The sequence below is a fragment of the Brassica napus genome, chromosome C1 (assembly GCF_020379485.1).
Source record: "Brassica napus cultivar Da-Ae chromosome C1, Da-Ae, whole genome shotgun sequence".
NCBI lineage: Eukaryota > Viridiplantae > Streptophyta > Magnoliopsida > Brassicales > Brassicaceae > Brassica > Brassica napus.
This window is the reverse complement of record NC_063444.1, coordinates 7,120,161-7,146,179: the sequence shown is the minus strand read 5'-3', so window position 1 is coordinate 7,146,179 and position 26,019 is coordinate 7,120,161. Positions and strand designations below refer to the sequence as shown.

General features: G+C 37.1%; 2 protein-coding genes across 2 annotated transcripts; both read right to left on the bottom strand.

Moving 5' to 3' along the window:
* Positions 1-390: 390 nt before the first annotated feature.
* Positions 391-2,045, bottom strand: LOC106392420 (WRKY transcription factor 28). Its single transcript, XM_013833237.3, has 3 exons — positions 1,425-2,045; positions 1,165-1,308; positions 391-1,065 (listed from the first exon to the last, which is right to left on the bottom strand). The coding sequence occupies exons 1-3, from the start codon at positions 1,835-1,837 to the stop codon at positions 684-686; spliced, it is 939 nt and encodes a 312-aa protein (XP_013688691.2). The 5' UTR covers positions 1,838-2,045; the 3' UTR covers positions 391-683.
* Positions 2,046-16,477: 14,432 nt separating this feature from the next.
* On the bottom strand, positions 16,478-17,836 carry LOC111215296. Its single transcript, XM_048743603.1, has 3 exons — positions 17,122-17,836; positions 16,873-16,961; positions 16,478-16,723 (listed from the first exon to the last, which is right to left on the bottom strand). Exons 1-3 carry the CDS (start codon positions 17,834-17,836, stop codon positions 16,478-16,480), a joined length of 1,050 nt encoding a protein of 349 aa, XP_048599560.1.
* Between the last annotated feature and the right edge of the window lie 8,183 nt (positions 17,837-26,019).

The following is a 26,019-nucleotide window of genomic DNA, read 5'->3' as shown; positions in this document are numbered from 1 at the left end:
GATTATGGAATATAAATATTATTTTCAGTTCTATTGGTAGGGGTAATTATACTGGTCCACAGTCTATGTTTCCATGTGTGTGGATAAGATAGAAAACAGAAGCAGTCAAATCTTTCTTGGGTCCATTCTCTCTTTAAGACACAAGGACGAACTCAACTTGTTTTGCTATATTCACTTGTTCACACCCATAATATTCGACCTGCACAACTTTTTTTTTTATATGTAATCCTTGTATCAAATATTTCGATTTAAATTTCTTCTCTCTTGTGAGCTTTCTAATTTTAAAATTTAGTTTCCTAGAAAGCATAAGAGTATATTCTCTACACGGGAGATTTAGCTAGAAGTATGTCCTTTTTAGCTTCTAAATATGATAGTACACCTTACAGAACCTGAACCCAATAACATGATCTCATAAAATCATCCAAATTAGAAGAACTACAATATTACAGCAAAACAAAAAAACAAACAAAATATAATGTTAACACATTAAACATATATCACTAAATATAATCCAAGCTCAATTTCTGTCTCATTCTCTCATGAAAAATATATGTACATGCAAATAAGAGAGAGAAAATAGATATTAAGTTGCATATATATTGGAATTCTCTCTCCCTCTCTCTTAATATATGTATATAGTAGTACTATATAAGTGTATATATGTAGTTTCAAGCTTGGATCAATCAAGGCTCTTGCTTGAAGAAAATAGAAGGAAATATCTCCTTCAAGAGCTCATATTCACCTCCTTGGCGATACTCTTGATGAGCGTTAGGGTTTGCATTCACACTACCATAACTACTCTGTTCATATCCGTAATCCAAAGCTGCCGCCGCAGAACCGCCGCTAGTATAAGCAGACGACCGAAACATTTCATGAGTGAAGCTTCCCGGAGTCATGAAGTCAGCGGAGTACATAGCAGCCGCGGCGGAACTTCCCCGGAGATTAGTCGGAAGCGGGTGATTGTGTTGACCCTCGTAAGTTGTAATCACAACCGTTGGATCTTGGAACGATCTCTCCACTCGCTTCTTCACATTGCACCTTTGCGTTGTACATCTATAGTAACTCCTATTCTCGTTTGCATTCGCAAAGTATGAGTTACACTACACTAATATAAATTTCATGTCTGAAACCATAAAATGCAAATGCATAAATAAATTGAATTACCTTGGATAAATGCTGTTTTTGACGGCCTTTTGGCCGTATTTTCTCCATCTATACCCATCTTCAAGATGATCAACTTCGCTTTTAGTCATAAACGAGACTCGTGGCTCTCTTTGTTTCTTCTCCTCCTTCTTTTTCGTTTTACCACTGAAATAATACATCATAAAATTATTACAACGTACTAGATTAAATTCCTAAATAAGGGTATCATCTGATTTTCCAAACTATTTCATCATAAGAAAAATATTATCTAAATAATTTACACTTTTTTGGAGCTTTGATTTTCTTCCCTTCCATCTCCAACTAGCTCTCGTTTCCTCTGGCTCTTACCGGAATCTTCGCCGGGAAGATCAGCCTCGCTAGAGGAAGAAGATGCTGAAACCCTAGTTGGGGTCTCACCGATAACGTCATTAGTTACATCGTGCTTCGATTCTTGATCGACCAAAGAGTTGAAAACCTCTGAGGAAGAGGGAGAAACACCTAAAGTTGTATGAAGTAAAGAGTCGTACGCTGCTCCGGGAGAGCTTTGGAAGCAATCGGCTAAGGGGTAAGAAGATGGAACAAAACCGTTGTTTCCGTAAGAAGATGGAGTTGAAGTAGGTAGATTCATCAGTTCGTACAAAGACAAGGATGTCAGGTACTGGTAGCTGTAGAGATCTTTGGTTTCATTAGACATGGTGAAGAACAATGAGAGAAGAAAAATGTGGAAAGTAGTAAAGAAGATAAAAGAGGAGAAAAGCCTGGGGATTAGGTTTTTTCGTATGGGGTCTAGATTTGTGTTTGGACTTTAATTGGGTCTTCGTCTATCTTTCTCGTATTTATGCATTTTGAAACTCAAAAAAGGATGAGAGAGGGAGAGATAAAGAGACTAATGAATAATACTACTATGCTTTTTGGTTAATTTGATTGAGAACGGAGTTAATTATACAAAATTATACTGGGGTATAATTCAATGCTACGTACGTGTGTGAATCCATAGTCGCGTGCTCATATATTTTATTTTTCTCTATTTATTTTTTTGTATCTACTAATATTTTTCGTGCACCAACATTTCATTAAAGAAAAAAAAAAGCCTCAAACCCAAGTTTTAGTCCAAAACTGGGTTCATTACAGATAGATTGTTCAAGGTGATCTTTGCTAATGCATCGGCATCACGGTTAAGCGAACGAGGAATATGAAAAAAAACGATATCGACAAAGGCAGAAAAAATGTGATGGATATCTCTCACGATCCCATAGATCTCTGAATTTTGCATGTCGTTGTTGATTGCTCTAACGAGCGTTGAGTTGTCAGACAACATCTGAAGATCTGAGATTCCCATAGCTATTGTAGTGATGATTCCTGATCGACGAGCTAGGGCTTCTGCGATCCGTGGGCTGGAGACAAAATCTTGGGTCGTCGCTCTTCTATGCTTGCAATATCTTGTTGAATCCGTGAAGATCCAAGCTAAACCTGCTATGTTCTATAGTTTGTTCCAGGCGGCGTCCATCTTACATATCATTCTTGTGCTCTGGTTGGAATGAAGCTGAGGCGTTTTGGATAAGGTCTTCACTCGCTTACCTACTAGTATTAACTTAGTTTTTAACCTTTTCTCAATAGTATTTGTTTTTATTGCAAATTTTTTTTTCTGTTAAAATATTCACTTTAAATTTGTTATTACCGTCGTTTTATTAAGTTTTCTCTCTTTATCATTGTAATTTTAAATTAAATAAATAAGAAATATTGATAAAACAAAAATAAAACTAATAATGAAAGATAAGAGAGTTAGTCTAGTTCTTCTACACAAATATATAAATTCATACTCAATGAATAATATATACTGGTGTCATTTTGAATTAAAATTAATATCATCATATATATTCCTTTTGAATGACTACATGCCTTTTGAATGACTTTTTAGTATTTGGCAATAAGCACTTTATATATAAAGCTAAGTTGACAAACCAAAAGAGTTGCAAAAGTGGCTTCTGGTGAGGAAACATACTTATGTAGGAAAGTTCATATTAGAGAAAAAAGAAAATTACATATTAAAAGCAAGTCCTTATATAATAGTCCGAGTCTGGATCTCTCATTGTTTGTAATCAGATTATAGGTTCTAACATGTTAGATTATTTCTCAAAAGATTGTTTTTGCTTTCTTCTTTATTCGTTGTATAATATCAACGTTTATATTACTGTCTTTGTAGATAATATAGAATAAACAAACATTTTTAAACGAAAAAAGTATATAATAGTTCAACTCTTAAAATTCGTACCATCTTTAAATTCTCCAAAAGCTTCTTTAATTGTTTTTGCACATTCGATAAACATATAAAACATGCAAAATATTTGGGTTCGCTTAGTATCCTGCCTTTTAATTGGGGCTAGAAAGTAAGATATGAAAAGTTCACACCTTCGACGTAATTGAAGGAGTCTTAGTCAGCGGAGACTATGGCTTACCGAGAACCGGAGACAGTCAGTCACCGGTCGCTTGGTGTGAAGAACGAAGGAAGAGGCAGTCAAAGATTCAAACGAAAATAGGTTTTAAAAATTTTGGTAAAAAGAAAAAAATATATTTGGCAGTATTCGGCGGACACGTGTAAACAGTGGCACCGGCATTTGACCATAGCCGACACATGACTGGGCACGTGCTTGACTGCCCTCTCTTCTTCTTTCCTTAGTGCTCTCCAATGGAACTGCATAGCAACAATTTGATGTAAAATGAATTAGAAGTGCGTGTTCAAAAAAAAAAAAGAATTAGAAGTGCTTAATTTTTTTTGTAACTTAAAGAAGTGCTTAATTTTGCACCAAACTATGTCTGATCCGACACTGCATCTAGCGATAAGTATTAAATATTTTATTTGTATTTTCCTCTTAATAATATGTTAAAATATTATATATTGATCAATTAAAATTTGTAATTAAAATAAACATACTAAAATTGATATATTCAACTGAAAATTTTAGGTGATGTGTATTAAATTGAAATTCACTGTTATTCAAACATAAATTAATTTTCAAAATTTATTTGAAATCGAGTGTTATTAATTTTGACATTTCATAATCTTATTCTTAATGAAAATATTTTAATTTGTGGAGATTTAAGTAATTTTAGAATGTTTGGGTGAAATTTATTAGCTAAAAAAATTAAAACTCAAATTTCATGATTTTAGATGATATTCTATAGTGGTTTAACAAAAATCACCTTAAACTCTTTAATTCATTGAAATCATCTCAAACCTCTTTAAAAAACCTCAAACTTTAAATACACTCCCTAAGGTTATTTATGTTTTTTCATTTTAATAATATGAAACTTTTGTTTCAGTTAATAAAATTTTAATAAATGTAAAATATTAGTTTATACATTCTAAATATTTAATTAGTATGTAAATTGATTAGAATTAAATACTTAGGAAGAAGACGCAGCGTTTAGCTCTGAGGGGGATAGCCAGAACGATTAGGGTTTCCGTTTGCCGCCTCAAAAAGTCACCGTCTTGGCGCCGCCGCTATGCCTCCTACCGGGGGTATAGCCGTCGCTTCCGATCCCGGAGTGGGAGACACTCAATCCTCTACACCTTCGTCACCAGTTCGGCCTACTATGCAATCTCGTTCATATTTGAAAGTGGCTCAACGCCAAGAAAAGTCTCTAAAAAAGTACGATGTTGAAATCACAATGAAAGATGGTATCAGTTCTGTTGTGGTTCCAGAGGAAATTTTTGTGGATCCGTCTCCCTTATGGGAAGATTTTCTCATTGGGAAATTCTTAGACAAGACACCACATATAGGAAAAGTCCATGCCATTGTTAACAAAATCTGGACTCTTGGAGATAAGTCTCAGATGATTGAAGTGTATGAGATGAACTCAACAACAATGAAGTTCAGAATCACAGACCAAGCTACGCGAAACAGGGTTTTCCGCAGAGGAATGTGGAATCTCGCCGGGGTTCCAGTCGTCATGACGCAATGGAAGCCGTTTGTTGAAGAAGAAAAAACAGAGGAATCGATCCCGTTATGGGTTCACTTACGAAACGTCCCTTTAAACATGTTCTCTTGGAAAGGTCTTAGCTTTGTGACGAGTCCAGTGGGTGTGCCTGTGAGACTTCACCCAGACACAGCACAATGCAAGGATCTCGAGGTTGCAAAAGTTTTCGTGAATGTTGACTTGACGAAGGAACTGCCGAAAACCATGAACTTCAGTTTTCAAGGAAAGGACACGCTTATTGAGTTCACTTACTCTCGGTTACCGGCTAAGTGTACTGCATGTGGGAAGTGGGGCCATCTGTCCTTGGCCTGTCTCAGGAAACCAGTTGTTATGTCTGAACAAGTGAGGGAGGAACAGAGCAGTGATAATATAAAGGAAGTAGAAGAAACTCAGACTTCTAAGGAGGAAGTAGAGATTCAGAAACCTGCAACGGATGCTGCAATAGATGCAGCGTTTGATACCGTCTCAGGTGATGGGGATGCAACAGTTACAGCTGTGAGTGAGGCTACTGATACTATATGCACTGAAAAGGAGGCATGTCCAAATGAGAATGAATGGATCACACCTACAAAAGTTGGGAAAACACTAGAAAAGAATGAAGAACAAAATCTTGGTCCTGTATCTCTTCTTGCTAAATCGCCATTTGCTGCTCTGGCCTTGGAGGAGGAGGAAGGCAAAATAGTATGTCAAAGTGAGGCAGAGAAGGACATTCAAACTAGTGTGGAAGCAGAGGACATTCAGGAGTTGGAGATCCCCGATCTCCTAAAAACTGCAGTTCCAGCTAGAGAAGTGGGACCTTTGACTCGGCAATCCTTGCCTCGTCTCTCAAAGGACAACCACAAAATTCTATCAAACTCTACTGTTCAGAAGACGACTGACCCTGGTCAGAGTCTTATGAATAAGAAGACCACCCGCAAGAATAATTAATGTCGGGTTTCTATTGGAACATCCGAGGTTTCAATAAAGAAAAAAAGCAATCTGTGGTGAGAGAATGGATTAACAAAAATGCTTTGAAATTTGGATGTATAATAGAAACTCGAGTAAAGGAAAGGAGGATGCAACTTATTGTTTCTTCTGCTTTTCCACACTGGTCGGCAAAATCAAATTATGAACATCATAGACTTAGTAGACTATGGGTTGTTTGGAGTCCGGAGGTTCGTGTTACTCCGTGTTTTAAGAGTTCTCAGTTAATAACTGTTTCAATTTTACTGGATGGCATGACAGAGGAGTTCTTATGTTCTTTTGTCTATGCCTCTAATTTCTCTGAGGATAGAAGGGAGTTATGGAATGATTTGAAGGATCACCAAGACTCGACTATGTTTAAAGATAAGCCATGGATAGTTGTCGGCGATTTTAATGAGATTTTGGAGCTGGATGAGCATTTGGGGCATAGTACCGCGACGGTTACTACAGGTATGCGTGAATTCCAAGAGGCTATACACCACTGTTGTTCTTGGACATGAAAGCTCATGGTCCAAAACTCACCTGGAGTAACAAGAGAAAGGATGAACTTATTCAAAGGAAGTTGGATAGAACCTTGGTTAATGACATATGGATTTCAAAGTTCCCTCAAACTTACTGTGTCTTCGAAGCCGGTGGTTGTTCTGACCATCTTCAGTGCAGAATACAGCTCACATCAGAGACACTGAAACCTAAACGGCCTTTCAAGTTCATTAATGTCACTACAGAATCCCCAGATTTCCTCCCTTTGGTTGAGAAGTTTTGGGAATCCACTGTCCCTTTATTCAGGTCAACTTTTGCTCTGCACCGACTATCAAAGAAGCTAAAGGAGCTCAAACCATCTTTAAGAGAGCTAAGCAGGAAACAAGTGGGTGATATCACAAAGAAGACGAAAGAAGCTTACAAAACCTTGTGCACTTGCCAGCTAAATGCATTGACAAACCCCTCTCCGTTGGTATTAGATGAAGAGGCACGGGCCTATGAGAGATGGAATTTACTGTCTAGTATTGAGGACAAAGTCCTAAGCCAGAAAGCAAAGGTGCATTGGTTACAAGTAGGGGATGGGAATAATACAACTTTCCATAACTATGCTAAGTGTCGAGCCGTAAAGAATTCTATACGGGAGATTCAAAGAGAGGATGGTAGTATTGCTGATACCTAGGAAGACATTAAGAAAGAGGATGTCGATTATTTCAATGGTTTCCTTGGGCACAAAGTTGAGAATTATCGTGGGCCAGATCTTGAAGAAATTAAAAAACTCTTGGAGTTTCAGTGTGATGAGGATGATAGAGATGCTTTGTCCAAAGAAGTTACTGAGGAAGAGATCCGAAAGGCCTTATTTTCCATGGCTGGAAACAAGGCACCAGGACCTGATGGATATACATGTGAATTCTTTAAGGCTGCATGGCATATAGTTGGTAAGGACTTTGTGGTGGCTATTAAAGCTTTTTTCGATTCTGGGTTTCTACCAAAAGGAGTGAACTCAACTATTTTGGCTCTCATACCAAAGAAGGAGGAATCTAAAACGATGAAAGACTACAGGCCAATTTCTTGTTGTAATGTTCTATATAAGATCATTTCAAAGCTCATGGCGAACAGACTGAAACTGGTCCTTCCTAAGTTTATTGAGCCAAACCAATCAGCTTTTGTAAAGGATCGCCTCCTCATGGAAAATGTACTACTTGCTTCAGAACTAGTCAAGAGTTACCATAAGAGCACTGTCTCGGCCAGAAGTGCTATTCAGATTGACATATCAAAGGCTTTTGACACAGTACAGTGGCCATTTCTGCTATCCACTCTTGCAGCGCTGGGCATTCCGGAAAAGTTTATTTTATGGATTGAAAAATGTGTTTCTTTGGCCTCTTTCTCGGTGCAAGTCAATGGAGAGCTTGCCGGATATTTTAATAGCAAAAGGGGAATCAGACAAGGTTGTTCTTTGTCACCATACCTGTTTGTTATTTGTATGCAAGTGTTGTCGAAAATGCTTAACAAAGGTGCTGCAGAAAAGAGATTTGGATACCATCCTTACTGCCAAGGACTTAAGCTTACACATCTCAGCTTTGCAGACGATTTGCTAGTCTTTACTGATGGGAAGCGCCAATCCATTGAAGGTATTATAAATATTTTCAACCACTTTGCTGAGATGTCGGGTCTACATATCAGCATGGAAAAGACAACAATCTTTCTCGCTGGTGTTCAAGATACTGAGAAGCAAGAGCTCCTTGACACTTTTGCTTTCGCCCACGGTGACTTACCAGTGAGATACCTCGGGTTGCCGCTGTTAACTAAACAAATGACTGTAAGAGATTATGCTCCTTTGATTGAGAAGATCAGAGCTCGTATTGGTTCCTGGACAGCCAGATTTTTGTCTTTTGCCGGTAGACTGCAGCTGATAGGATCTGTTATTCACAGTCTCACAAACTTTTGGATATCAGCATTTAAATTGCCAAGAAAGTGTATTCAAGAAATTGACAGTCTCTGCGCAGCGTTTCTGTGGTCGGGAGCTGATCTGAATACAAATAAAGCAAAAGTTAGTTGGAAGGATTGCTGTAGGCCAAAAGAAGAAGGAGGCTTGGGACTGCGGTCTCTTGAGGAAGCAAACCAGGTCTCTTGTCTGAAGTTGGTATGGCGTATCCTATCTTCAAAAAATTCTCTTTGGGTGAAATGGGTGAGACATTATCTAATCCGCAAGGGATCTTTCTGGACAGTAAAAGATAGTAGTTCTCTTGGCTCGTGGATGTGGAAGAAGCTACTCAAGTGCAGAGAAGTTGCTGTTGTATTTTCAAAGATGAAAGTTCAGAATGGCATGTCAACGTCTTTCTGGTTTGATGACTGGTCAGAACTAGGATGTCTAATGGATAAAACAGGAGCTGGTGGACCTATGAATATGGGTATTCGACTCCATGATACAGTTGCTACCGCAATCCAAAAGTACAAGAGAAGAAGACACCGAGTGGAGCTTTATAATCTCATCGAGCTGGAGATTTTGAAGGTTAAAAACAGAGGGTTGCAGAGTGAAGAGGATATCAGACTATGGAAGTGTGGTGATGATTATAAACCGAGCTTTACTACCAAAGAAACTTGGAAGATCTTGCGAGGGATGCAAGCACGGGTTGACTGGTTCAAAGGTGTGTGGTTTCGCTACAGCACTCCAAGGTTCTCCTTCCACACATGGGTCGCAATCCTGGATAGACTGCCTACTGGAGATCGCATATCGCTATGGAATGGTGGCATTGCGGTTATGTGTCCGCTGTGCAAGGACTGTCCTGAGACAAGAAACCATCTGTTTTTTCAGTGTAAATACTCGGGGGAGGTGTGGTCGAGTCTCACCAGAAAGCTTTTGAGGATGGATTATACCAATGTGTGGGATGACATTATACCCCTTCTCACTAAAAGGCGAAGCAAACGGAAGCTGTTCTTGTTTCGATATACTTTCCAAGTCACTCTATGTGCAGTTTGGGCAGAACGGAATGGTAGGAGGTTTGGAGAGGACCCAAAGGCTGCGTCAGGGCTTACAAAAATCATCGACAAACAAGTTCGAAATCGTATCTCAAGCATCAGACATAGCCACAACTCAGCTTATCAGGGAGCCATGGGAACTTGGTTCTCTTTTAGATGATCCTATTTTCTAATGTAAAGAAAAGTTTCAAATTCTTTTGAGCTTAAAATAAGCAACCTTGGTTGTAAACAGTATTTTTTGTTTTGAATTAATTTAACATTCTTTCAAAAAAAAATAATACTTAGGAACATCAACTAAAAGCACTGAAAATATAAAATTAAAATCGGTTATACAAATCTTTAGTATTTTTAAAACTATTAAAATAAATAAATAAATATTAATCTAATATTAAAACGTTCTTTTATAAGGAAAGAGTAATAGTGTTTTTTAATGTGATTGGTGTAGTAGTTGATAATAAGAAATTGGAAATTTTATGGTTGAAAAAAGTCTTATTGTTTTTCGAACCTTATTAATTATTTATAGGTGATTTAAAATTCATAGTCAATAAGCCATAATATACAGAGACCTACATATTTTGGGTATAATATGAACATACATATAATAGCTCATTTTAATAAAGAAAAATTTACAATGTAATATACTGCAAACTTGTAACATTTCAAGGGAAAAAAGACATTTCAAGGAAATCTGGTAATATATGGGCACTGAGTGGAATGGATCGTTGTGCTGACTGATAAATGAGGTCATCATTACGCTAACGCAATTTCTTTTCACATTATAACTTTTTCCTGTCATATCCATAAAGGAGCGTTTTTAAATGTATAAAAGTATATTGAGGAAAAGATGGTCAAAGCAATATTATTAAATGCTACTACTTATCAAAAAAAAAAATAATGCTAACATTATGCAAATATGATAATGCTTTTTGTACAGTCATGAATTTTCTTTTGTAGAGATAATCGTACAGTCTTTTTTTTTGTCAACCTTTTCATTTTCATAAAACAAAGTTGTACAATGGCTAGGTTATTACATATGCTTGATTATTAATCCTGGCTTTTTAGCTAGATTATCAGCTGATGAACAAAATTCCTTAAGAGCATAATGGGAAGTAAAATCATTTACGTGTGCCATGACCCATGACTATGATATCCTTCGTTATTGAGTTTGCCTCATTGATAATAGCTTCCTTTTCTCCTCCAGACATGGCTAGTTGTTGTAAGCTCCTGATTAGAAGCTCAGAATCTCCTAGAAATGCAACTTGTTTATACCTCAGTCGGTGCATTTGCTGAACAGCTAACATCATTGCCATTGCTTCAGCTACCAAAGGTGTAGTGGTAGCTTTTATTGCAGCGCTTCCTTAGATTTTAAGAATTCCTTTTTTGCTTATTAAGAACCATCCTATTCCAACTTTGTCAGTTAGAAACTTCCAAGAGGCATCTGCAATACAATAAATCTCTGTTCCTGGTGGGAGGATCTGTAATATAGAGTTTGCCGAGGCTTGATTAGAGCTTGGCTAGGTCTGGATGGGAGTAAGACTTGTTCCTTCTTCCCATAAGTTTTTATCCATCCAAGCTTTTTGGATTACCTGAACTATATGACCTCTGTTATTTTCAAAGATAATCCTATTCCTCATTTTTCAGATTCTCCAACCTAGAAAAAAAGGCAGATTATTCCCTGACTCACTTACCACTTGATCAACTAGATTTTCGATAAATTGCAAAGTGGTGATATGTTGATTTAAGTCAGGAAGTCTATCTAGCAATGCAAGGGAATCGTACAGTCTCTATCTGCGGTAATCGTGGGGAATTTGTTATGAACCACCTTATGCTTTAATATTTTTATTTTTTATCTAGCTAGTAATTAATCGTTTTCAGCAAGGAAATTATAATGCCCAACCGACATGACAAAATGAGAAGGGGACATACATCAACTTTAATGTGGTCAAAGTAAAAATATTTACAAAATATGGCAAGATAAGAAAAAAACTATTGGAAATTCATTTTTACTTTATAGTCGGAACAAATTTGATTTCGCATGGTCTAATGGTTTCATTACGCTTACCATCCATTTCTGGTAGGTGAAGGGTTCAACTCATTTCATTCTCTTCAAGTTCCTTGTTTTTGAACTATAAATTAAAATGGTAGTCTGATAATCTCTGTACGTTTGACAATCTCTATATATAAAGAACTAGAATGGTATGGATGGTCCGATATGACATACTCAGATAGAATCACATGATTATGCCTAGCCTTAAGTTGGTGTATAATGTTTTTTTTATTATTGAGAAAAGTTAAACCATAATTCCCATGCTTTTAGCCCCCTTTTTGGTCAAAATATGATGGAAAACGTTTTCGAGAAAAGCAATATCAATCGAAAATTTTAAATGAGTAAATAATTCTCGATGAACCGAAAGAGACATTAACTATTCTTAATTGACCAAAAACATCAGATCGAATTAATCTGTAATTAAGAAAATAAGCTTCAACTATTATCGGATTACACAGGTTATATATAATGATCTCTAAGGACATAAATAATTTAATCTTTTATTGCACAAGCATAATGGTAGTATGTGCTTCTCGTACGTATATCTATCCTCAGTGCATGCTAAGTAAATATACATAAACACACATTTATGGTTTAAGTTAGGCACAAACTGAACGCCGTAATTGGTGCCTACTAATCGTTTGCGCTGTCATATCCGCAAAGCTTCTTCATTTGAATGTTTTTTTTTTTTAAACACTTGTATTATAATATCAAAAGAAACATGAAGTCAAAATACAAAAAAAACAGGAGAAAAGAAACAGAGGATACAGAAGAAACTAGTAGAACAAATCTTTCAGCCAAAGAGAGAAACCCCTTGCTATGTAGGATTGAAACTTATTTTCCTTGACAACACTATTAGCAATTCGGAAGGCCGCAGTAAGGGCTTGTCGTGACTGAATTTCTACTCGCCAACACAAAAAATTGTTAAGCATAGAAGATAGCCTCAGGGAGTAGAATTTTAAGGCCGGCCATGCAGCAGATTTGGATATAGCGCCTACTAAAGAATGGTCTTCACTGGAGAAGATAATGTTGTTAAAATGGAGGGAATTCATACTTTCAATTGCCCAGTTCCATCTTTCAAAAGAGCCATCGGTTTTGCTAAGAATATTGTTGAAAGATCTTCTCCCATGAAGTAAAACTGATCCATTTGAGTTCCTAAGAATCCAAGACGCTCCACATTCAGACCTACTTTTGTTCCAGACAGAACCAAAATCACATTTCAACCAAGTAGCAGGTGGTGGCTTCCATCCAAAAATAATTATTTTTTTCATTTCTAGATCAACTGCTTTCTCTTGATCTTCCAAATTTTTAACTAGAAACCAGTGGTCTATTTCTTCAAAGATTGATCTTGTAAAGTTTGAACCTACTGATAAACTTCCATTGAAGAGAAAATTGTTCCTGTTTTTCCAGATTGACCATAGAATCCAAGGGCCACTCCTTCTGATGATGAGGGGATAGTTTTGATTTTTCTCCATCTGTAGAACATAGTAAATGTTGGAGTAGATGGAGGAGGGGTCAAAACCATTACCTGGAGAAGGAAAATTACATAGAGCCCATGTTTGTCTTGCAATAGTACAAGTGAAAAGGACATGATTTATTGATTCTCCTTCTAAGCCACAGATTTGGCAGCGAGTATCAACTCTCATTCCTCTTTCAATAAGATGATCGGCAACAGAGATTGCACCACTAATGGCTTTCCAAAGAAAAATTTTGATCTTTGGTGCTGTTTTTATAGACCATATGCATTGCTTGATACCGTTTAGAGAAGGTTGCGCTTGACTTGATAATAATGCTTCTTTCCTAGCATTCTGTTCTGCAAACCAGTATCCAGTCTTCATAGAATACTCACTAGAGCGTGTATGGTTCCAGCAGTAGAAATCAGGTGAAGAGATAACTGGCTTTTGCTTTAGAATAAGCTGTATATCTTGTTTATAGAACAGGTTCTCCAGCTTCTGCAAATCCCATAGGTGTGTGTTGGGGATTATGAGATCTGATACCTTGAGGTTTAAGTCTACCAAAATGTTCTTCATAAGAGGGATTCGTAGCCTTTCCCCATCAACTAACCAAGGCATAGTCCAAACTGATATAGAGAGACCATTACCAATCATATGCCTTAAACCTTTAGCTAATAGATATCTTCCATGAACGATGCTGCGCCAAGCGTATAAGGATCTATTACCAATAGATGCTGATAAGAAATCACCACTAGGAAAATAACGGCTCTTCAAAAACAACTCAGAATAGAAGACTGATCATAAAGGATTCGCCAAGCTTGCTTAGCAAGGAAAGCCTGATTAAGAAATTCAATATCCTTAAAACTCATTCCTCTTAAATCTTTTGAGATACATAGCTTATCCCAGCTATGCCAATGAATTTTGCCTTTGTCTTTCGATGATCTCCACCAGAAAGCTGCCATAACTGATGTTAGATTGTTGCAAGTGGTCTTTGGTAATTTAAAACAAGACATAGCATGAATTGGCATAGCCATTGCAACAGATTTCAAAATGATCTCTTTTCCGGCTTGAGATAAGAACTTGGTGTACCAACTAGACATCCTTCCTTTCATTTTTTCCTGGATATATGCGAGCATTTCTATTTTCGAACCACTAAAACACTCAGGGAGACCAAGATATGACCCTGCCCCGCCTTCTGAAAAAATCCCTAGCTTCGACTAAATATGTTCTTTTAAGCTTTGACAAATATTTTTACCAAAAGTGAGAGAAGATTTTGAAAGATTGATTTTCTGATCTGTAGCTTCACTATACTTGTGTAGGATGTCTTGAAAGATCTGAACTTGATAAGTATCAGCTTTGAAGAGAAACAGACTGTCGTCTGCAAAAAACAAGTGATGGATTTCAGGACAGTCTAGGCTGAATTGAATCCGTTTTAAATCTCCTCTGGAAGCAGCTTGATTCAGCATATGCGTAAGGCCTTCAGTGCACAGCACAAAGAGAAAAGGAGACAAGGGATCGCCTTGTCTTAAGCCTCTCTCAGGGGAGATGAAACTATATGATTGCCCATTCAAAATAATAGAGTAATTAACCGTAGTTATACAAGACATGATCCAACTAACCCACAGATAGTCGAAACCAAGAGACTGAAGTAGAGCTTTTAGATAGTTCCATTTCACTCTGTTAAAAGCTTTTGACATATCTGTTTTTGCCGCCATGAAAGATCTTGAGATTTCTTCATGAGTTCTCAGGCTATGAACCGCTTCATGAGCAAGAATAATGTTATCAGATATTAGCCTATCTGAAACAAAAGCCGACTGAGTTGGAGAGACTATCTTTGGAAGGAAATGCTGAAGTCTGGTAGCTAGGATATTAGAAATAGTCATGTACATAACTGAGCATAAACTAATAGGCTGAAGTTCAGACATCATAGTGACATTATTTTTCTTTGGAATAAGACAAATTTGAGTGTAGTTCCACTCCGAAGGCATAATGCCAGACTCAAAGAACCGCAACACTTCTTTGGTAAGTTGATCACCCACAACCTCCCAATATTTTTTGAAAGAAGAAGCCAGACATCCCATCAGCACCAGGCGCGCTATCAGGTTTAATAGAGAAAACTGTTTCTTTAACTTCCTCCTTTGTAACTCTTCTAGTGAGAAATAAATTCATATCCCTTGTGACTCTTGTTGGAAGGTCACTAAGAAGATCAAAATAATCCACCGAGTTGGAAGATTTAAAAAGTTAGCGATAATATTGAACCGCTACTTGACCTTTTGAAGCTTCATATCTTTGAAAAATTCCATTAGCATCTTGTAGCTTAACAATCTGATTCATAGACCTCGAGACTTTAACTGCGGCGTGAAAAATTTTGGTGTTTCCATCTCCATATAAGATCCAATCATCCTTGCTTTTTTGTTTCCAAATATTTTCTTCTTCTTTATAAGCATAAACAAGCGCTTTCGTTAAGGAGTTTAACCTGAACGTTGATGGGTTTAATGATGATTGCTCATATTCAAGATCCTCTTGAAGCTTAGAGATCTTTAATGAGGAGTTAGACTGATTTTCTTTTTTCCATTTGCTTAGCGTCTTCCGACATGATCTGATGCGAGACGCCACACAAAGGTTTGTATTTAAGGAAGAAGAGTTCCATGCTTGGTTTATGGTTTCAAAAACAAGAGGTTTCCGGAACATCCTTTTATCAAACTTAAAAGATCTTCTGTAAGTTTCTTGGGAGGAGATAAGTTTAATCAAAATAGGTCGATGATCAGAACCTCTTTTGGCGAGGAAAGCTTGATTTGAGGCTGGGAATTGATCAAACCATCTTTGATTTCCAAAAGCTCGGTCTAGTTTACTTTGAATCCATAAGTTACTTCTCCTACCTCCCCATGTAAAACTATTTCCAGTACTTGGAAGCTCTATCATGCCACAAATTTCAATCATGTTTGAGAAGTCTTGAAAGGTGTAGTCACTTCTTCTAGGGCTGCCAATTTTCTCCGAGTTGTTTAAAATTTCGTTAAAATCTCCGAACATGCACCAACTACTTCTTCTGTTTAAACTGAATCGGCTCAAACGTTCCCATACTATATGACGCAAACTGATAGTTGGGTTGCCATAAACACAAGAGAGATAGAAAAGCTTATCTTCATATAAGATTTTAACATCCAATACATTCTTGTCTGCATACAAAATGTTAACTACCACATTGTCTTTCCAAAAAAGAGCTAGACCCCCCCCCCCCACGTATTTACCGGGTCGACAGTGAAGACATGATCATATCCAAGCCAACATTGCATATCTACTAGCTTATTCCTAGGATTCATTGTTTCCATTAGAAATAACACCTCCGGAAAATACGTCCGCCGTAGCTCCGAGAGGCGTTGAACTGTCAGACCTTGAGGATCACCCAAACCCCGACAGTTCCAACTAATGAAACTCATTACGCTTTGGACGGTCCCTCACGCGGGACCATCGTTGATACATTGCACTGCGCAGCCTTGGATGTATCAGCCAAATCAACTTCAGTTTTCTTTTTCAGAGAGGCTTCTTCCATCGAGCTCTGTCCTTTCTTCTTTGATGATCTGAGAGACTCATCTAGTTTATCTTCTGCTTTGCGCTTCTTGTTGGGGCTCTCCTCATTCTGAATAGGAGTAGAGAGCTTAACTCCACCTTTTTGCGGTTTCTTCTGAGAGTTGGGGAGAGCTTTTTGTATCTTCCAGGCTTTCTCTTTGGTTTATCCTTAGGCAGAGGTGCGCTTGAGAAACCATCAAGAGGAATGATTGATGTTTGACTCGACGAAGCTTGACCAACCGGGAGAGAGAGTCTTCCAAATACATTTGCCAAAGGATTAGACAAGTGTTGGCCTGCTGAGATCGCCGACGCCATAAGCTTTGGAGGCTTGGGGTTGAGATTAGTGTTCTGGACTATCAAAGTTGAAAACAACTCCTTTTCCTTTGTTAAGATCTGTGGTAAAGATCGGTGGGGGAGTGAGCTGGAGCATCGACTTTTGGATCACAGGATTCTGCTATGCTTCTTTCACCGAAAAAATCACTCTCTGTTCTCTAATATGTCTATCTTCATTACTTGAAGCAAGAAGATAGTTACGCATTTCTTGGAGAACTTCCGGAGCTATGCGAGGACGACCTGATATGGGATTGATGCCCACTTGATCTTCTTGTAGAACTCCAAACAGGGGATCATCCTCAGATAAGACTGTCGGGTTCCTTGTATCAAGAGAAGGTCGTTGATTTGAAACCGGAGCCGCTTGCATGTTAAGAGAGTTGACCAGAAAAGGACATCTATCCTTTGCATGTGTGAGTCTTTGACAGTGAGTACACCTCTTCTGCACTTTTTCATAGAAAAAGTAGATAGTAGTTTGATCTCTTCCAGGCAAGTTTAAGACCCTTGATCGCTTGAGGGGTTTGTTAACTTCAATCCGAACCTTGACTCGAACATAGTCTTGTCTTTGAGATTTTTCTGGATCGAAAGCTACCATTTCCACATGACCGATCAAACCACCAAACTCTTCGATAGCAGGTTTTGTATAATGGTTGACCGGAATATTCCTTATTCTGACCCAGATTGAAACGTATTGTAGATATCCCGGTGGAGGCCTTTCTGCCCATCTTTCAATAGCTAGACCCCAGTCACAGTAAGTTTGCATGCCTTGGTCAAGGACATCTTGAAGATCATACGCATGTAAGAAGATGAACTGGGATCTTTCTCTGGTGAGAGTTATTCCTCTAACACGATTGACGATCTGCCACTTTCTCGGCATATCAAAGATAAGATTCGCCATATTCTGATGTTCCGGGTTGAGAAGACGCCCGATTAGACTGCATGCATTTCGTTCTGATGTCTCATATTCCTTGTTCTTCATTTGAATGTAGCCCCACATTTTTTTAAATATTAATTATCATTAATAAACAACCCCCGTAGAAAATGGGAACTTTACAACCGCCGACACACCGGTAAACGGCCAAACTAGATTACATACGAATCCTTTTTATATGAATCCTTTTTTGTTGGTTTGCTAATTACTCAAGTGAGACCCCGTGTAGTGTGGACCTCTGTATATATGACTTTGTAAGAGCAAAGAAAACACTAGCTATATACACATATAACTAAACCGTATCTGCTGTTTGCAGTTGAAATGTCTAACCTATTTTGGGGATATGTGCCTAACTTAGAAGGATATTATAAAGGACAGAACTTAGGTTCATTAAATTCACTCCACTCTTTAGCACCAATCAAATTTCCACATAAATTGTTAATTAAAAAACATTAAATTAAATAAAAATAGCTAAAAAAATAAAAATTTTAATTTTAGCGACGCTAACGCTTCCACGTAAACCCTAAACCCTAAACCCTAAATCTTAAATTCAAAACTCCATACCCTAAATTCTAAACCCAAATCCAAACCCCTAAACCCAAACCCTATACCCTATACCCTAAACCCTAATCATAGACCCTAAACCCAAATTATATACCATAAACCCAAAAACTAGACTATAAACCTAAACTCTATACCCTAAACTCAAGTCCTAGACCCTAAACCCAAACCGTAAACCTTAAACCCAAATTATATACCCTAAACCCAAAACTTTAACCATAAGTCCAAACGGTAAATCTTAAACCCAAACCGTAAATCTTAAACCCAAACCCAAAAGCTATACCCTAAATCCAAATCCTAGACCTAAAACCCAAACGGTAAACCCTAAACCCAAACCCCAAACTTAGATGCTATAGGGTTTGGGTTAAGGTTTAGGTTTAGGGTCTAAGACTTGGGTTTAGGGTATAGGGTTTAGGTTTATAGTCTATTTTTTTGGGTTTAAAGTATATAATTTGGATTTAGGGTCTAGGATTAGGGTTTAGGGTATAGGGTTTGGGTTTAGGGTCTAGGATTAGGGTATAAGGATATAGGGTTTAGGTTTAGGGTCTAGGATTAGGGTTTAGGGTTTAGGATTAGGGTTTAGGGTATAGGGTTTGGGTTTAGGGGTTTGGACTTGGGTTTATAATTTAGGGTATAGGGTTTTGAATTTAAGATTTAGGGTTTAGGGTTTATATAGAAGCGTTAGCGTCGTTAAAATTAGTATTTTTTATTTTTTATAGCTATTTTTTGTTTGATTTAATATTTTTTAATTAATAATCTATTTGGAAATTTGATTGGTGCTAAAGGGTGGGGTGAATTTAAAGGTTCATCCTAGGGGGTGAACCTAAGTTCTGTCCTATTATAAATATATTATGAGTGTGACTAATGTCATTATTAGCTATATATTTCGAGCTGAAAACACATTTACTCTCGTTTCAATGTGCCAATCAAGTGGAAAATAATTTTATTTCTTTTTTACTCTAACTACTGTTTGGGAAGAGTAAAACTGATGGTTTTTTTCTTTTGGTTTTGGCAAAAGTAATAAAGTTACACTGGGTATTGTTTATTTTTTAATTTGTTTAATCTATAATTTTTCCGCTCATTTTCTCTGTTTTAATTTCCTCTCATTTACTCTAACATTAACCGGTCACAACGATAGCAAAAATATAAAACTATCTTGTCTATTTAAATACCAGCAAGAAAATAAAAGAAATAAGAACGAAATTTGACCCCAAAAAGAGAATGAAAATGTTGACTTTTGACCTTTAAAGGAATAATTGGGGCAGGTGAATTGTTAGGTGTGTGGCAATATTATTATTATTAAGTTGCTAGTATATATGAACAAAAAGGAATCTCTTGTATTTTCTGTTCTTTCACACACATCCCGTTTCATGAAAGTATTTAGCTGTTAGAGCTGATAAATTAAAATTTCTAATAAGATGATCATATTTGGATGAAATTATCAAGAACAGGAACATAATTTTCATTATTGTATGTTGAGATATTTACATCTTGAGTCTCTCATGATTAATTACATTTTTTGCCTACCACCCTAATCGAGCTTATGTTTAATTGACTGTAACACTCTTTTAATTCAAATTTTCAAAAATCTTAACTGTCATATTTTTTCATTCCTTGCGACTCAAAAAAGTTCGATCAGACATTTTAAGAACCAGATTACTAAACCACATATAACTTTTGATCCTAAGTTCCAAACGGGGGTCATTGACATCTCTTAATCTCTGGTTTAGATGAGAAACATATCTGACCATCGTACCAAAGTAAACCAGTGACATAACCATTTGACTCCACACGAAACCGGTTAAGAAATACCCAGAGTTCCGCCTCAGCATATTAGCGGGTCAGTGGAGAGGTTGAATACTTGGGATGTGAATCAGTGAATCCTGCTTAACCAAATTATGCAAGACATGATCAAATACTTAACATGTTGATAATATGTAAGGCCAAAGTACAATAGTTCACCAAATTATTGCAGATATGTAAGGCCAAGTACAAGTACTTGGGAGAACTGGACTGTGAATCATTATAGCCTCATCACCATCGTTGATCAGGTTTTAATATGGATCTTCTGTAAAGTAAGCTAAAAAATTGTAGCAGAGGATCAATAGCCGTCACTGCTACTAACTAAGAGATCTTTTTTTCTTGTCATCATTAAGTCAGAAATCTACAAGAGTAATTTTCCATATATACATAATCAGTGCCGCCTCAAATTATTCATGGGCCCGTATATTAAACGATGTAATAAAATAATTTAAAATTTTATAGCTCTATTTATATATCTTAAAAGTCTCGTTTGAAATTATAAGCTCTATATTTAATACGATCGATTTTTAAAAAATTTAAAACATAAAATATAAATTTATTTTCAAAAAAAATTTAGTTTTTATTTTATTTTTAGACTCGGGCTCGACCACTCTAAGTTGTTCACGCTATTAGACGGCCATGTACATAATACATGTCGTGAATACACAAAATGCGAATGAGCCTCCCTTTAATTCACATTCATACAAACTTTAGATAAAGCCGAAAACATCATAATCTAGAAAACCACACTGGCAAATAAACATGCTGTTAAAATCATCACTCAGTTTTACCACGACATTATGAATGATGAACCGCAGAATCCACACATCACTCAATCTTTACGTGTATCCGTATGATTGTGAAAAGTGTGGCTTCAGCATTCAGATAAATTGGGCGAAAAGGACTGTATATAGTTTGATCGCTGAATATATATATCTATCAAATAATGCACCTGCACGAGATTTTAGAGAAGAAACTAGCAAATTTATTGTCATGTCATCAGGACATCTCTTGAGTTTTGGATGCTGTCATGTTTTCTTGTCCTTTTTTCTGGTCAAAGTAACGTTTTTTATGTCTATATATTGTAGTTCTTGTGAGCTTTAATCATCGTTAAATAGCATACTTTTGGTGTAAATTATTTCATGTTCTAAGCATATTAATGAACAAATTAATAATGATGGAATACAGTGTTCGTTTTGGGATCTCTCTAAAGTTGGCATGATGGTAGCACATGTATAATATGTATATCATGTAATGTAACACTGAAAGTCTGACACGACATATGAGTATATGACAAAATTGTAGTTTCGTATTTTTTTTTTTTGGTAAAATGTAAAGATATTATTACCGATTTTTCGTTTTCGACAGAATTATAGAGAATAACACGAAGCAAAAAACAAGAAAAAAACTTAAACAACGACTCAATTTAATTAGAAGTAAAAGCCGGACAAACACACTACCACAACCGCAGTCCCAGAGGTCAACTAATCCGCACCAACAACTTGCCACAAAAAGATGAACCAAGTTCAACCGAGAGTGGAATCCAGTAATTTTGTCCTCCCCGGTGAATCCTCTCTTAAAGATAATGGACCACCTGAGAACAGCTCGCCGATAGCGTCAAAATCACCTGCCCACAAAACAAACAGCAACAGCAGCGACCTAACACATCTTCAACAACCAAACCGAGCTTTATTTTGCCCGGATGCGACCTGTACATGGTGCCGATCCGAGGAAAACAGGCCGCAACCTCTGTACTCCATAATCTGAACCCAATCTGCACACAGTTGCCTCGCACACCACCACAAGAAGCTCAAGTAAGCCCATGTAGTGCTGGGTATCAACCAAACCGAGCTTTTATTTTATAGATTCGTATGTTATTAAGTCAATACGTAACAACATCATGAAGCAAAAAATATCGTCTGCTATTCTATAGATAATTCAGATTGAAAAGAACAAAAACATATTGAAGTGGTGACTAAGATTATATTTACATATTAGAAGGGGATTTCTCGGAATCGGCACAACAGTTGCACTTTTTTTTTTTTTGGTAAACATGTTAAGCTTGTATTATCATTTTCAAATTAGTGACAGAATTTACAATGACAAACTAGTAGCAGAAGACAACAACAAAATGAAACTACAGATCACAACAACAAAAAACAGAAAGGAAAACACGATTTAGGAATGAAGCCGAGAGCAAGAGGAAAGACCACACAGGAAGCACTTGAAGGGTTTGGCTGGAGAGCACAACACGCAAGATCAGGAGCTTCAACAGTAAACATATGAGAACGAGCCGGTATATAATGGCTTGCCCAGGCACTCGCCTCCAAAAAATGGCCTTACTACAAAGCCCTACCACCTGTTGATGCGAAGACACCATCAGGAACACGGAGTCACAGTAGACGACAATGGGGCTGCACCGAGGCGGTGAAGACGAACCAAAGCCTGTCGAAGCTCAAGCTCACGAACACCGCAAACAGCCACCTCTACTCCTCCAACCTGAAGTTCAGAGTCCCCTGACTACTCCAGTAACCCTAAGACCCCCACCGGATCCACCAACACCCCAGCTTCAACATAAACCGCTCTTATTTGGAAAGGCCAATGGATGATAACCCACCACATCCACCAGACTCTGCACGGGAAAGGGACGCTAACACCACAGGGCAAGGAACCGCGGAACTACACCCTATCTGCAGAGGTGCTAGCAACACTCGCTGCCACCGGGATTGCAGTCCAAGGACGACAACAACAACCTAGGATAACAATAACCCGCACGAGCGACAGATCCGAGAACCGGAGCTTGACCGTTCACCGCAAAAAGAAGCTCCAACAACCCGCAACATCAGAACGCCAACTCTGATTTAACGAAGAAGGAGAGCTCAGCCCTACCTCAGAGACAGGCAGCAACGCCTTCTAGCCACAAGGAGCTGCTGCACAAACCTGCAAGAAGAACTGCAAGAAGAGAATCACCACCACCACCAGAGCACCCGCTTGAGATCCAAAATTGACTCCTTAACCAGCCACCTCTCACTGGTGAAGAAAGATAGATGGATCAGAAGAGAAATCCCAAAAACGAGCACCCCCAACTGAGAACGAGGGTTTTGTCATCAACCACCACTAACTAACGCCGGAAGAAACACCGGTGACCCAGAGCACCACCACCGGAACACCATCGCTCACCTTTGTTATCAGATCTGGCCAGATCTAAACTATGTCTCGAAAACATCCTCGGAAGAGCCCCCAAACCTCGCTCTCACAGCTACGCCTCACCACTGCTTCAGAACCCTAACCACCGGGCAGCGACACCAAGAGGATAAAGAGACCACAACCGTAAGTATATCGGCGGAGCTAAAGAGAGGAAGAAGGAGGCGAGACAGGGGAGAAGAAGAAAAGAGAGAGAAGGAGGAAAGACAGCCGGCGGCAGCGAGGGCAGCGAGACCACCGGAGGCCACCAGAGCGGCGCAACAAATTAGGGTTTTGTTAGAGAGAAGGGAGAGAGAGGGGAGAGAGAGCCTCGCGTTTATTATCACAACAGTTGCACTTGTTAAGTACATAAAGCCATACAAGTACGAACCAAGACTCAAGATGGCGACGCCCAACAGGCAACACCACGCCAATGGCTGCTGACAAACTATACGCGTCCATCTTCTTCTTCCCCACCACCGATCTATAATCCTTATAAGCTTTAATTTGTTCTTTTTCTCGTGTACGAATTATACTTATTTACATGTATTGTCGACACTAACTTTACATTACAATTCTTCAAAAAAACAAAAAATCAACTTTACATTACATTTCTACAAACACATCAGCAAAACTTGGTAAAATTACATTTTCTCATTAAGGAACAAGAACTAGAAAAACTGGAAATGTAACATTTAGAGAAACTTATAATCTATTTGACATTTTGTTATTAGCACACATTAACTAGAAAAAACTTTGAATGTTTACGTTCATGGTGTTTTATTGATTGCTTGTCACGCATACATCCTAAAGATTCTTTCTAAAATACTCCAAAGACTGAAAGTTTATGTATATACACCTAGAAAATATATAATTATATATTTATTTCATCATTTCCCTTACTTTTTTCCGATTAGATTCTCTTGCTCACATACGTATCTCATCGTTTTAGTTTTTAAATTTAAACTAGATTTTGACCCGCGCTTCTAAGCGCGGATTTTTTTTGGATTATAAAAAAGTTTTATATGAATTAATGTTTTGAGATTGTTATACATTATTATTTCAGATTTTATATGTACATATTTATCTAACTTTTTCATACGATTCTACAGTTTGTCAGACCTGAAAAACTAAATCCGAAACCAACCCGAAAACAAAGGCGCAGTTCGGGTCTGAATCATGGGCAAAATACATATTTAATATCTTTTTGGACCATGAATCTCTGTTCCAGTTTGGGTTATATCCGAGACTCGATCGGGTACCCAAAGTACCTGGAATGATTTGTGTATATTAGGTATGTTTGGGTATTTCATATATGTTTTTGGCATTACAAATATTTTTAAGTTTCTAGTTCGGGTTTTTCGGTTATAGTTTGGGGTTATGGGTAAAATTTCAATTTTAGAAAAATTTATTTTGGGTTGGTAAAATTTTGGGTCTTTTGGGTTCTCCGGATTAGGTTTACGGGTAAAATTTTGGATCTTTTGAGTATATTAACATTTTCTAGGTATTTGTTTGGATTTCGGGTATTTTTAAGTTTCAAGTCTTTTTTGTGTTTTGGGTACTTCGTGTTTTTTTGGATTCTAATACCCAAACCTATCCGAACCTGTTATGTATTCAAATTAAATTTATTTTACAGTCCGAACCAATCCGGAACCAAAAAGAAACGGCCCTAACTTAAACTATAGATTTTAAAATATTTAGTTATGTCAAATGTTTAGGATCCGAAGAACCCAGACTCGCATACCCAAACATGAACCCTATGTTTCGAAACTTTTTATCTCATTTGATATAATGTAGAAATAATAAAGGATGTTGGTATAACTACATTAACATATGAAACACCTTATATCTTTTAAATCAAAATTTCAAAAGTCAAGAGTTTAAATTAAATGTTTTAAAGTTAAGATATCTTGTACATTCGTGTGATTGAAATAATGTGGATTGCTAAAATATAAAAAGATAACAATTGTCGTTATAATAATTGTTGGAACTCGCGGTTATTTATTAAAATGTAATAAGTTTTAAGTTGTTTCTATAATAAAGGCATGTTATGATATTTGGTTTTATATTATAGGTTGGACTAAAAAATGAAAGGGTCCAAACAACTTTCATAGGTAGATTTTTTAGGATTCCTTCTCTTTTAATAGTATTGATTTAAATTTATACAGCTAAAATATTTAAAGAGAAATTCTTGGGTTCACCCCATAGGGTGAACCTCTAGATTTACCAACCAATAGTGTTTGATTATTTGATATTTGATATTTTTTAAAAAATAAAACAAAATTGAATTTCCAAATAAGATTATATTTTTAAAATAAAACAATAAAAATACATAAAAATAGTTACAAAAATAAATAAATAAATATTGTTAAACCGTTAGCAAAATACTAAATCCTATACCTTAAATCCTAAACTCCAAATCCTAAATTATAAACCTTAAATCTTGGATAAACCGTAAACCATTGGAAAAATTTAAACCTTAAATCATACATTAAAAACTAAATTTTAATAACACTAAACCCTAAACCCTAATCACTAAACCCTAAACCCTTAGGTAAACTCTGAACCCTTGGATCAATCATAAACTCTAGGGTTTAATTTTA

What these genes read in the sequence shown, in the direction of transcription:
- LOC106392420 (XM_013833237.3), bottom strand. Translation starts at nt 1,837, where the DNA reads ATGTCTAATGAAACCAAAGATCTCTACAGCTACCAGTACCTGACATCC. An exon ending in AATCAAAGCTCCAAAAAAGT is followed by an intron (nt 1,309 to 1,424) that starts GTAAATTATTTA and finishes GTATTATTTCAG; the next exon opens with TGGTAAAACGAAAAAGAAGG. An exon ending in AAAAACAGCATTTATCCAAG is followed by an intron (nt 1,066 to 1,164) that starts GTAATTCAATTT and finishes AAACGAGAATAG; the next exon opens with GAGTTACTATAGATGTACAA.
- LOC111215296 (XM_048743603.1), bottom strand. Translation starts at nt 17,836, where the DNA reads ATGGCGAATCTTATCTTTGATATGCCGAGAAAGTGGCAGATCGTCAAT. An exon ending in TAACTATCTTCTTGCTTCAA is followed by an intron (nt 16,962 to 17,121) that starts GTAATGAAGATA and finishes CAACTTTGATAG; the next exon opens with TCCAGAACACTAATCTCAAC. An exon ending in TGTCTAATCCTTTGGCAAAT is followed by an intron (nt 16,724 to 16,872) that starts GTATTTGGAAGA and finishes CCCAACTCTCAG; the next exon opens with AAGAAACCGCAAAAAGGTGG.